Here is a 12,895-nt window from a genome sequence, read left to right as displayed (position 1 = left end):
TCAGGCCTGCGCCATAGATGCAGACTGCGCAGTAAAAAAGGATGGGCAGAATTCGGTTATTTCAAAATGGTTGCTTCCAGAACTCTCGTTTTCCGACCGCTGGTCGAGGGGAACGAAGACTTTGGGAACGACATTGCCTCTGTGTCAAAAGTTTTGAGACGAGAAACATAACTCTTGCTCACGAATAACTCATGTTGGGTTAGTGGTTTTAGCTGGCCCACTGCAGGCCATGATCAGTCAGAAAAAAATCAGTCAAGCCAAATGCAAGGTTTATTGTCACGTGTATTTTAATAAAAGAATATCTACTAATTAGTTTAACTCTTTTCCTGACAACGCTCTATTCACCATTATAAAACAGTATAAAAAACAGTATACGACTATATAACAGTAACGTCGTTTTTGCTATTAGTAGGTGGCTAAGTATTTAAATAATTCGTAAGAAATTGAAAGGGATGCAGTTCAGGATGAGAGGCAATACATCAGAATCCGGAAAATGCGTTTGTACACTTGCTAATTAGTGAGATGCAATGAAACGTTTCCATATAAACGTGTATAAAGTTACACTTTGTTTGAAGGGGGTGGGGACAATTTTTACTCACGAAAATTAAGGCATGAACCAGGCCTATAAATTACGGTCTAGATAAGGGTCACAAATTAGTCCAATACTCTGGTTCAAGTCATACCCTAAGATTCTTTAGTAGAATTCTACTACTATACTAATGAAAATGCTGTAATCTGATTGGCTGAGCCACTGCACACTATCATGCATCAGTGTGCAGTAGCTTGGTGTGGTCGACAACATTGCAACGTTTCCTCGATTCTACGAAGTTTTCAAAGAGCATTCAGAAACAAATGGATAAACAAAATTCCTGAGAAGACTAAAAGGAGGGCATTTACGTGCGGTTTCTTGAATTAAAAAAGGTCGAAATGTTTGAAAGAAACTGATAAGCGCGCGTACACAACTGCAAATGTCAAACTGACAATTAATTCAGTCCGCACGAATTCCCTAAAGCCTGAAGTTTAACACTAAGACCAGAAATAATTAGAACCGTTACTTGAAAGAAATTTCAGTTAGAATTCTACTAAAATAATTAGATTACTCGCCCTCGATTTCTATTTAACAATTAGATTACGAGCTCGAGATTTCAAAAAATCTCTTATCGAAATCCTCCTCGCGGACACTTCGAAAGAAGTGGCCGTCAATTTGTTAACAAGGACACACTACTACGCCACTCATTATCTATCGATCACAAAGTAGCTAGTGAGAAGCGTAGCCAATCAGAGAACGGCATTCGTGATAGAACGCTGGTAGATTTATACTAGGCGATATTTGATTCGGCCTACGGCCTCATCAACTATCAACTCGTAGAAATCTCGAGCTCATAATGTAATTGTTAATTAGAGTTCAAGCACATTAAGGTCTGGATCATAGCAAATAGTTGATTCATGAAAATGTCAGTGGAACAAAATTTATCAGTTCTGTTTACTTAACGTCGTCAACATTTTCAAGTGTACCCAACATTTGAGGAATTGGTGGTGGTTGACAAAGAAGCAGGTCAACCATTTCGGTCCTGTAACGTTTGGAATAAGCGTATCCCTCGTTTTGAGATGGTCGTAGGTCACTAATTTCCCCCAAAAACCTACACCACTCTTTAATACGAAATCAAGTACACTCCATTCTAAACGTAGCAAAGGTAGATAATTAAAAAAAAACCTGCGTTATTGACCAACAAGAGTGGAAGTCTATGCCAATTCGATTTCACCGACATGTAAGAAAGGACTCCAATTTAGTTTTTAGCAGAAGAAAATATACATGTCAGCTTAGTAAAACAATTCAGGATAACCATAACCCGCGTGACTACTCAGGTTCTGCTGTTTCCCGTTAAATTCTTGATCCAGGCCTTAAAGGGCTTGAGAGGGAATAGTTTGACTGTCTGCATGACATTCCCAATCCGTATCGTTGTAGTTCCATAGGAACTCTACGGTTTCGGGAATATCATGCAAGGCAACCAAAAACACTCATGGTCTTCCTGAATGTTTTAACGCTACGAAGGGTCTCAGATTTGCGTGGTTTCGAGAGTGGTTGATCAGTGCCCCCCAAGTCGGCCCGGTTTCTTCGTTGCCTTGGTAGGGATCGATCCTAAAAACAAAATATAAAACAAATAATGCGCATTATTAAATCGTGTATACTTGTATTTCAGCCGTGGCTATAGGTTTAATTAGTCTTGACCCATATAGACAAATTGATCAAACTCGTTTCATTTTTCAAGTTACCATTAATTATACTAAGGGTTGCGATGGTTGTTGAGATAGCTCTGTTAATGAAACGCCTTTTGAAGATCTTACGTCAAACAAGGTACTTACGCAATTTGGCGGCCTCCGCTTTCAATGACCATCAGGGTGCAAATTTTGCCCTCCCTGGCGTATTTCTCCTCGCGCGTGGCCGCTTCTACCAAGGAACCATGTTCCCCTTGATACTCTACCACTATTTCACCCCTCTCGATGTCGCGGTTTGCAAACGCACAGCGACCTGCCCCTCTGGGGTCACTGGGAACATCATGGATCTCTAAAATGAAAGAATGGATAAATATTCAGGAAGATGAAAAAACATGTTAGTAAAAACATTAAAAAAACCTTGTTTGACTCCGGAAACTTCGTATACAGCCTTAGCTTCGTTTAGAAATCTTCGGAATAGCTTTTATGACTTTCGATATTCTTTGGATGTTTCTCGGTAACCTTGGGAAATATTCTAAATTTTCGGTTGAGTTCAGGCAAACTTGGCCAATCTTTGTTGAAAAAAAATCGGATGGCCTCCCGTGATATTCGGAAGCCTTCCAGTGGTTGTTATTCATCTTCGGAATACTTCGGATTATGTTGGAAAAGTGATCTCATATCATTCGCAAGTAAATTATATATGGTATTGCCTCCTTGGTTTGTATGGTACATGTAATAAATAGCTATCGCTGTTAAAAAAAAAAAAAAAAACCTTGAAAAATATTTTGCTTTGGTTGGTAAAATAAAACTCACCTCTATCGGGGATAATGGTGGAGGATTTGCGGCTATATAATTTTGAACCCGTTGTTGGGTGTCACGCCCACCAAATTCATATCCTAGGCGACTTCGACGAGCGCGGCGGAGTTTAAGTCCTCGGTATCCGCGAACGTGGTTGCTCATGTCTGTTCTCACTTGCCATCCCTTAAGATGATTATGAGTCGAAATGGCGTTTTTCAGTTGCTGTAAAAAAAAAAACGCGTTAAATGTGCAAATAGTGTCCCCAATTAGTTTCTTTCTATAGCTAAATACTCTGATCTTTGACGTGATTCATTCATTCATTCGTTCAAAAAAATATCTATTTCATTCTCTTCACTCTTGTTTGAAACATAGAATCACAGACCTATAAACGAAGCAAATTTTAAAGCAATGATCGCTGCAAAATACTTACTCTGTTAAAACTGTTTCTCTTCATTAAAAACTTTGTTTGGCCGCTAACACTGTCGTTGTCCGTCCACACTCTAACCGCGCTTTCGTAGGCCTCGAAAATCTCGGCCGTGGACACAAAGTTACCCGGGCTTTGCTCCACACAAGAAGACAAAAATTTAACTAGAAGTGGACATTTAGCTCCTCTTTTGTGCTTAAGCATTACCCTGCGGACGTTTACGAAGGACATCTCTGCTCCTTGATGGCAAGATAGGCTACATACAAGTGCCAATGAATATTTTCCTACAGAAACTTCACATGGGCCTTAAATTTATTCAAAAGCACGGGAATTTGTGGTTAACACGCGATTCGTGTTCCATTTGGTCGGGGTGTAGTAACTCCAAGAGAAACTCTTTTTCGTTGCTATGCAGTCTCTCTGGGAACGCATTCATTTTTGATACAGACCAGTTTCTTGTTTTTTTGGGTCCGTTTCCGAGTGCCGAGTACCTTTGTTTAACCAGCTGATTCAACTCCTGCTCGCTTAAATTCGAGGCCCGGCAAAAAACTTAAGCTCGAAATTTGGTAGCTCACAGGAATAATATTCCTCGTCTCCTGAAGAATTATTAGATTTTTCCATATTTTAGGAGAAGAAAAATAGGAGTTATGTTTTACGAAGTGTCAACATCGATGAAAAAAATTTGCCGAGAAGTACCCACTAGGGCAAATGGATCGAGCGTATTGGCCAATCTTAACACTTGTAGACTGGCGCGAGTTGCACTGCGGTCTAAAATATGGCGGTTGTTGAGTGCATAGAGGTTTCTAGTGCGAGTAACTTTACGTTAGTCAGGGTGGGCCGGACATAAATTTGTTCGGATTTTTTAGTTTTATCGTTCCATCTCCCAGAAAACACCAAACAGGAACCTCTTGACAGGCTCGATAGTAAGAACAAAACAAGTTTTTCGCAGAGTAGCCGAACGTACAAGTAAGCAGTAAGCAAAAGATGGAGAGAGGTCAGAAGTCTACACAAACGTTTATAGTGGTAAGTATTCATCCATAAGTCTCTCATGAAATATTCATATCCAGAAGGGCGCCCATTATGCTATTTATTTGCCGTCTTTAACTTTTGAGAGGTTCTAAAGCGAGATTGTTTTTATTCAGTCTTGTGGTCTGGGTGATTCCCTGCTGTATCGATTTACGTAATTTTAATAAGTAAATACTGTTATAGTGCAACTTACTCAGGGGAACGAAATTCCGTAATATGTTTTACTTAGTCGAGAGTTCAGTTTAAGGGCCCATTAACCGATCTTTTCGAGCCGTTGCTAAGGAAAATTTATTGTCATATAACTTCATCATTTTTAGTTAGTTCAGAGTTATTTCATGTGTTTTAACTTGTTCATGATCAGTAACACTAGTGATGACGTCATCAGGTCACGCCCATGGTCATGTGACTAATACAGAAGGCTCCCAGGCAAATTACTTTATCGGGATTTTTTTCATTGATTTAATATTTTAATTTAAATCCTCATTACGCTATGCATCGCTTTTGTTTCATTTCTAAAAGGTCAGATTTTGAAAGCATTTCAAAATATTGAAAAATTCATAATTCTCTGAAAAAAGCATGATTTCGAAAAAGGAATGCATAGCTATGTTTCCAACATTGGCTTTAATCGAAATTCGTCGAAAAAGGCTGGATTTAATGAAAAACTGCATTTCCTTTAGCATTTAAGAAACCGGAATTGCGCCCGATAGATATTGGAAGTTACCCTATCAGCGCATGCGCAATTTACACTACCAGCGCACTTCGGTAAGATCAAAAAAAGCCACACGGAGTTAGTTTTTCTCTTTCTGTTGCTCTTGTTTATCTCTCTTTCTCTTATTTTGTCTTTGTTTGTACTTTTTTTTTGCTTTGTATTTTATGAAACACAAACAAAAACTTCTAAAATGTAAGCGAATTTGCAAGTTTTTGAGTTGTTATTATTTTCCGCGCTCAGGCTGACATAAGTAACCGCAAGTGAAATTTCACCTCCTTAGCAACGCACGCGAGCGCATGCATGAATTGGTTAATGGGCCCTTAACAAGGTAAATTAATAAAAGTTTCTCATCTCTGTTATTCCAGAAAAATTTACAGTGACGATGATCACTCTCGAACTCTAAACACTCGATATTTTTTTGAACATTTTTTTGATATATCAATTTGTACTGATATGTGCGGAGTGGTACCTGACCCCAGGGGGAGGGGGAGATTTCAAGGCACTTTAGTTTGCTGTCATTAAGTTATGCTTGCAAAGAGCTTTTATCTGATATGATGACAGTTAAGCCTGAATTCATCCACAGGTGGCCCAGAGCTTCTAGTGTCATTTCCTTTTTGCACTAGATGAAGTGTGGAGTGCGGAACTTGGTAAGCACTGCTTACATGACTCTATTAGGCACCAGCTGTTATTGGGCTGTTGGGACCTGGTTTTCAAAACATCAGGTATATATATATATCTACTAGTCGTTCAAAACTTTACCTAAATCCCCTTCACAGACACTTCAAAAAAGCCAAGAAGCGGCTGTCATTTTGTTAACAAGCGAATACTGCTACTCTACTCACTATCTACCACAGAATAGATAATGAGTAGCGTAGCCAATAAGCTCACGGCATTCGTAATGGAACGCTGGCAGATTTATACTAACACTGAACAGATGCACGCCAACATGGAATTTAATTATATATACACGGTCTACTATGTATTTGCATTTGGAAATGGCGAAACGACAGGCCATACTGTCGGATGGATGTAATTTTTCTTACATAAAAATCAACTTTCAACTGTCAACTCAACAAACGGAAGATATTTTACTTGATATCTGTGAAAGGTTAAGAAAACCATTAGCTGAGAAGGTTGAACAAAGTGATTGCTATTGTTCTATTCCCTAGCATCAAAGCATTTAGGAAACAAATTTTACCTTGACAATTATAGTTTATTATTTAAAAATAGATTGAAATGGGGATTCAAGCCTAATATATTAGCCATCATTAGTCCAATTCGAATAACCCCACCCCTTAACCTGAGCTACGGCCCAGGTGTATTCCATTCATAAGTACTGGTCGTGGTAAGGACAATACAGAAGGTGTTAATTAATAATTGGAAAACCCAAACAATGAATATTTAAAAGTCCTGTAAACCTAAAGCCACTTTATTCAGCCTGCTTAGCAGTCGTTCGCGTTAAAGAGGGTTTTTTTTGTTTCCACGAGAGGTCCTGCATAAGGATGTATAGTAATCTATAGTGCTATATAGGGTTGTATAGAGGTGTTTGGGAATGTATAAGGCTGTATAGGGGTGTTTTAAGCTGTATAGGGATGTAAAGTGCTGTATAGGGGTGTATAGTGTTGTATAGGGATGTATAGTGCTGTATAGGGATGTATAGTACTGTATAGGGGTGTATAGTACTGTAAAGGAATGTATAGTGCTATATGGGGGTGTATAGTGCCGTATAGGGATGTATAGTGCTGTACAGGGGTGTATAGTGCTGTATAGGGGTGTACAGTGCTGTATAGAGGTGTATAGTGCTGTATAGGGGTGTATAGTGCTGTAGAAGGGTGTATAGTGCTGTATAGGGGTGTATAGTGCTGTAGAAGGGTGTATAGTGCTGTATAGGGATGTGTAGTGCTATATAAGGGTGTATAGTGCTGTATAGAGGTGTATAGTGCTGTATAGGGGTGTATAGTGCTGTATAGGGATGCATAGTACTGTATAGGAGTGTATAGTACTGTAAAGGAATGTAGAGTGCTATGTAGGGGTGTATATTGCTGTATAGGGATGTGTAGTGCTGTACAAGGGTGTATAGTACTGTATAGGGGTGTATAATGCTGTATAGGGGTGTATAGTGCTGTTTAGGGGTGTATATGGCTCTATAGGGGTGTATAGTGCTGTATAGGGGTGTATAGTGATGTACAGCGGTGTATAGTGCTCGATAGGGGTGTATAGTGCCGTAGGGGATTTATAGTGCTGTACAAGGGTGTATAGTGCTGTATAGGGGTGTACATTGCTGTATAGGGGTGTATAGTGCTGTTTAGGGGTATATAGTGTTGTACAGGGGTGTATAGTACTGTATAGGGGTGTATAGTACTGTAAAGGAATGTATAGTGCTTTATAGTGGTGTATAGTGACATATAGGGATGTATAGCGCTGTACAGGGGTGTCTAGTGCTGTATAGGGGTGTATAGTGCTGTATAAGGGTGTCTAGTGCTGTATAGGGTGTATAGTGCTATATAGGGGTGTATAGTACTGAATAGGGGTGTATAGTGCCGTATAGTGCTGTACAGGGGTGTATAGTGCTGTATAGGAGTGTATAGCACTGTATAGCGGTGTATAGTGCTTTATAGGGGTGTCTAGTGCTGTATAGGGGTGTATAGTGTTGTATAGTGGTGTATAGTGTATAGTGGTGTATAGTAATGTATAGTGCTGCATAGGGGTGTATGGTGCTGTATAGGGATGTATAAAGGTTTATAGTGCTGTATACGGTTTTACAGCGCTGTATAGTGTTGTATACCGGTGTTTAGTGCTGTATAGGGGTGTATAGTGCTGTGTGGGGGTGTATAGTGTTTTATAGGGTTATCTAGTGCTGTATAGGGGTGTATAGTGCCGCATGGGGGTGTATAGGGCTGTATTTGGGTGTATAGTGCTGTATTTGGGTGTATAGTGGTATATAGTACTGTATAGGGTTTTATAGCGCTGTATAGGGGTGTATAGTGCTGTGTGTAGTGCTGTGTTTATAGTGCTAGTGCTTTATAGTGGTGTATAGTGCCGTATAGGGATGTATAGTGCTTTCTAGGAGTGTATAATGTTGTAGAGCGTTTATAGTGCTGTGTAATGCTGTATGGGGGTGTATAGTGCTCTCTAGGGGTGTATATTGCTATATAGGGGTGTATAGTGCTCTATAGGGATGCATAGTGCTGTATAGGGATGTATAGTGCTGTATTGGGGGTTTATAGTGCTATATAGGGGTGTCCAGTGCTGTATAGGGGTGTATAGTGGTGTAGTGCTGTATAGGGGTGTATAGTGGTGTATAGTAATGTATAGTGCTATATAGGGGTGCATGGTGCTGTATAGGGATGTATAGTGCTGTATTTGGGTGTGTAGTGCTGTATAGTGCTGTATACGGTTTTATAGCGCTTCTCAGGGGTGTATTGAACTGTATAGGGGTGTATAGTGTTGTATAGAGGTGTATAGTGCTGTATAGGGGTATATAGTGCTTTATGGGGATGTATAGTACTTTATAGGGTTGTCTAGTGCTGTATAGGAGTGTATAGTGTTGTATAGCGGTGTATGGTGCCGTATAGGGGTGTATAGTGCTGTATGGGGTTTATAGGGCTGTATAATTGTGTATAGTGCTGTATTTGGGTATATAGTGGTGTATAGTGCTGTATAGGGTTTTATAGCGCTGTATAGGGGTGTATAGTGCTGTATATGGGTGTATAGTGTTGTATAGCGGTGTAATGTGCAGTATAGGGGTGTATAGTGCTGTATGGGGGTGTACAGTGGTGTATAGGGGTGTATAGTGATGTATAGGGGTGTATAGCGCTGTATAGGGGTGTATAGTGCTGTATGTGCGTGTAAAGTGCCGTATAGGAGTGTATAGCGATGTATGGCGATGTATGGCGCCCTATAGGGGTGTCTAGTACTGTATAGGAGTGTATAATGTTGTATAGCGTTTATAGTGCTGTATAGGGGTGTATAGTGCTCTGTAGGGATGCAGTATAGGGATATATAGCGCTGTATAGGGTTGTATAGTGCTATATAGGGGTGTGCATTGTTGTATAGGGTTGTATAGTGGTGTAGTGCTGTATAGGGGTGTATAGTGGTGTATAGTAATGCATAGTGCGCTATAGGGGTGTATGGTGCTGTATAGGGGGGTATAGTGCTGTATTTGGGTGTATAGTGCTGTATAGTGCTGTATACGGTTTTATAGCGCTTTATAGGGGTGTATAGTGCTGTATAGGGGTGTATAGTGTTGTATAGCGGTGGATAGTGCTGTATAGGGATGTATAGTGCTGTATGGGGTTGTATAGTGCTCTATAGGGTGTTCTAGTGCTGTATAGGGGTGTATAGTGTTGTATTGCGGTGTATAGTGCTGTACAGGGGTGTATAGTGCTGTATGGGGGTGTATAGTGCTGTATGGGGGTGTATAGTGCTGTATAGGGGTGTATAGTGCTGTATAGTGCTGTATAGTGCTGTATACGGTTTTATAGCGCTTTATAGGGGTGTATAGTGCTGTATAGGGGTGTATAGTGTTGTATAGCGGTGGATAGTGCTGTATAGGGATGTATAGTGCTGTATGGGGTTGTATAGTGCTCTATAGGGTGTTCTAGTGCTGTATAGGGGTGTATAGTGTTGTATTGCGGTGTATAGTGCTGTACAGGGGTGTATAGTGCTGTATGGGGGTGTATAGTGCTGTATGGGGGTGTATAGTGCTGTATAGGGGTGTATAGTGCTGTATAGTGGTGTATAGTGCTGTGTAGGAGTGTATAGCGCTGTATAGTTCTGTTTAGGGGTGTATAGTGCTGTATAGTGGTTTAGACGGATGTATAGAGCTGTACAAGGATGTATCGTACTGTATAGTCCTCTACAATGCAGTACAGGAGTGTATAGGGGTGTACACTTTATGCTATTACATGTAGTTTCCCCTCGATCCTCACCAGATGTTTTTTAGTATTCTCCTGCGACTCTTACACTTCTTTCGTGCTTAGCAACTTCCCGCGTGCATCCATTTAACAAATAGATTCCATGTTGCCGTGCGTCTGTTCAGTAATAGATCACAGATGACGTAAAAATGTGGTAAGAACAAAAAAGTGGCACACGAGGCGATAGCCGGGTGTGTCACTGATGTTCTTATCACATTTTGACGTCTTCTGTGATCTATTACTGAACAGATGCACAGCAACATGGAATCTATTTGTTTTATATAATAACGGAACAAACTACTACAGGTAAAGCTCAACATAACTTGAAAGCCGTCCTTTGCCCACTTTGGCGAACACGAAAAAAGCCATTTGACGTAATCTATTGTCTATACAAATTGAAGCAATCTCATTGGTTGCTATGCATAGCAAAGAATTGTGATTGGTCCAGGAAAATCACACCACTGTCAAACTTGACTCCAGCGTCGCTTCTCGTGGAATGAAAACTTACAGCGAAAGGAGAATTGAACTGCGAAATCTACAAATCTTAAAGAAAATGCTGGATAAGTCAAGTCAGTTTTTGTCATCAGAGCAGCCCTGTGAGCCGAAAAGCTTGGATGTTGCCTCGAATATTGCAGGAGTTCAAAAACTACGCTTGGAAAAATTGCGGCTGCGGTCAACCTGGAGGCCATTCGATTCGAGTTTTGAATGAAAGGAGGGTTTAGTGATGGTGGAAATTTGTGTCCTCTGTGGTTGGTGATTCTCAAATCAGTTTGAAATAGTGTCGGAGACACCTTCTAGCTGCGATACAGTTGGCCGTGAGCTGTAGTGAGCTATACTTTGCTCGCTGCTGTGCCCTGAAACAGACTGGAACATTTGCATCGGAAAGCAAGGTTATGTGATTATTTTAACTGATTTTAAGAAGTGGTTTTGATGTTTTATTCCTGACAATTACTGTGTCAACAATTATTTTGAGACTGAGAAAAGTTCAATGTTTTAAATAAATTAACATTTTGTTTATTGGGTTTGTTAAATTCGAGATAAAACAATGGTTCTGGGCTTACCAAGACTAATTTTTAATTTGTGTTTGGTTTAGTCTCGCTCGACTGCCGACTGAGACAGCTCGAGTATTTTTTCTGAGTCATTTTCTAAAACAGAAACGGCTTTATCTTTCTTCTTCCTGCTAGACTATGCTTCTGGTAGCTGTTCAATGCCTGGACAAGACTTTCTTGTACCTTATCTTTTGCCCAGTCATGTAAAATATTATCTAAATTCTCAAAACTTTCCGCCATTTTAAAACACAGGGGGAAAAACTTTGAAATGATGACGTCAATCGTGCGTCTGTCCTCTAATAGATCATAGGCGAGAACCAATCAAAATGCGAGAATTACTTTGATTATTATATAAAACTCAATAGTACACGCTATGGCGTTTACCATTTGTTAATTAGCAGGGCATGTCCCCTTTGAACTTTCAAGAGTGCTGGCTGGTTTTTTAGCCTCAAACGAGTCGAACTCTCTCACTGTACAAGTATATGGAAAACGAAAACGTGAAGTAGGCCTTGGAATTCCGGGATGCTACAATGCTAGGACAAGCTGAAAGAAAATTGCTGATATCCTAAGCACAGAGGTCAAGAAGATTAAAGAACGCTATCCTCACTTTGAACTGGAAATTGAGCAATACGCGACTCGCACACCGCTGTTAATTTAGCAAGAACGCAAATAAATTGATTGTATTGTACATATGTTTCCAGTTTATGTGTGGTTTTCAGGGAAGGGGGGCGTTTATTAGACAGGGGGCGTTTGTTAGAGAGGGGCATTTAATACAAACTTGTCAGCTTAGGGGGGCGTTACTAAGATAGGAGGCGTTCATTAGAGAGAGGGCGTTTATTAGATCATTTACGGTAACTCAACATCATTGCTTTCAAACTTGAGTCAACTTTGAAGAAAAGAAACTTCATTGTTGTTTTTTGCTTTAAGAAAAGAATTCTAAAGAAAGCCGAGGTCACATGCATAAATTTAATTAACAGAACTTCAGAACAATAAGGTCAAGGCCATTTGTTGAACATGTTTAAGTAACAGTGAAGACTATTGTTTTGAATGAATTGATACTGCTAAGCTTTTTATTTATGAGTGTTAACTGAATAAAGTTAATTACAAGAATTACAAGAGGCTTTATAAGAATGTAATCAGTGCTTTAATTGTTAATAAATTGAGCCTTACTGTAATTTCAAGTGTTTTAACATGTCTCTTGTACTTTTTTTATCTTTCAACTGTGCAATAGTGTACTGTGACTCGGTGTACGGTTGTTTTGTTTAATTTGGTTTTAATTATTTAGTTTATTTCTTTATTTACCTCTTTATTTCTAGTGCAAGTGAGATGGATCATGGCATCCATGGTCAAATGTTGATCAATACCCTTGATCAATACTCAATCAATACTTGATTGACACCGTGGTTGACACTCAATCCACACTTCATTGACATCTCAGTCGAGAGTCGACTTATTTTTCCAGACATGCCATTAAGTGTCAGTCGATACATATTAGTCTCGACCAACTGTCAATCAAGATGTTGATTGAGTGTTAGCTGAGTATTGATCAAAATCTCGAAGTGTCGAAGTCTCCAATCTTCAAGATGTCGATCAAGAGTTGATCAAGAAGTTGATCGAGGGTTGATCTAGGGTATTGATCGACACACAATGATGGATGCCTTTAGTACACATGATCCAGTGAGATTTGTAGGTGTGAACGTAACACATTCAGTCTCAGTGATAATTTGTATTTACAGAAAAAAAAAGTCATAAAATTTTTTTA

The 12,895-nt window shown here is 39.7% G+C and overlaps 1 protein-coding gene and 1 long non-coding RNA gene across 2 annotated transcripts; one reads left to right on the top strand and one right to left on the bottom strand.

The window, feature by feature from the left end:
• Positions 1-269: 269 nt before the first annotated feature.
• LOC149110961 (N-lysine methyltransferase KMT5A-B-like) lies at positions 270-3,704 on the bottom strand. Its single transcript, XM_089292829.1, has 3 exons — positions 3,028-3,704; positions 2,365-2,564; positions 270-2,140 (listed from the first exon to the last, which is right to left on the bottom strand). Exons 1-3 carry the CDS (start codon positions 3,172-3,174, stop codon positions 2,020-2,022), a joined length of 468 nt encoding a protein of 155 aa, XP_089148955.1. The 5' UTR covers positions 3,175-3,704; the 3' UTR covers positions 270-2,019.
• A 488-nt stretch (positions 3,705-4,192) lies between these two features.
• LOC149110960 (uncharacterized) lies at positions 4,193-11,821 on the top strand. Its single transcript, XR_016208175.1, has 2 exons — positions 4,193-4,456; positions 5,752-11,821. It is a non-coding gene; the product is annotated as an uncharacterized LOC149110960 (long non-coding RNA).
• The last annotated feature ends 1,074 nt before the right edge of the window (positions 11,822-12,895 follow it).

This window comes from Orbicella faveolata, unplaced genomic scaffold, assembly GCF_042242905.1.
Source record: "Orbicella faveolata isolate gen_17 unplaced genomic scaffold, um_ofav_v1 contig_24, whole genome shotgun sequence".
In the NCBI taxonomy this organism is placed as follows: domain Eukaryota; kingdom Metazoa; phylum Cnidaria; class Anthozoa; order Scleractinia; family Merulinidae; genus Orbicella; species Orbicella faveolata.
Note: the sequence above shows the minus strand (reverse complement) of the source record. Positions and strands in the feature narration are given on the sequence as shown.

Coding starts and splice junctions, on each gene's coding strand:
- LOC149110961 (XM_089292829.1), bottom strand. CDS start 3,174: ATGAGCAACCACGTTCGCGGATACCGAGGACTTAAACTCCGCCGCGCT. Junction 2,565..3,027: donor CACCATTATCCCCGATAGAG/GTGAGTTTTATT, acceptor TTCATTTTAGAG/ATCCATGATGTTCCCAGTGA. Junction 2,141..2,364: donor AGCGGAGGCCGCCAAATTGC/GTAAGTACCTTG, acceptor TTTTGTTTTTAG/GATCGATCCCTACCAAGGCA.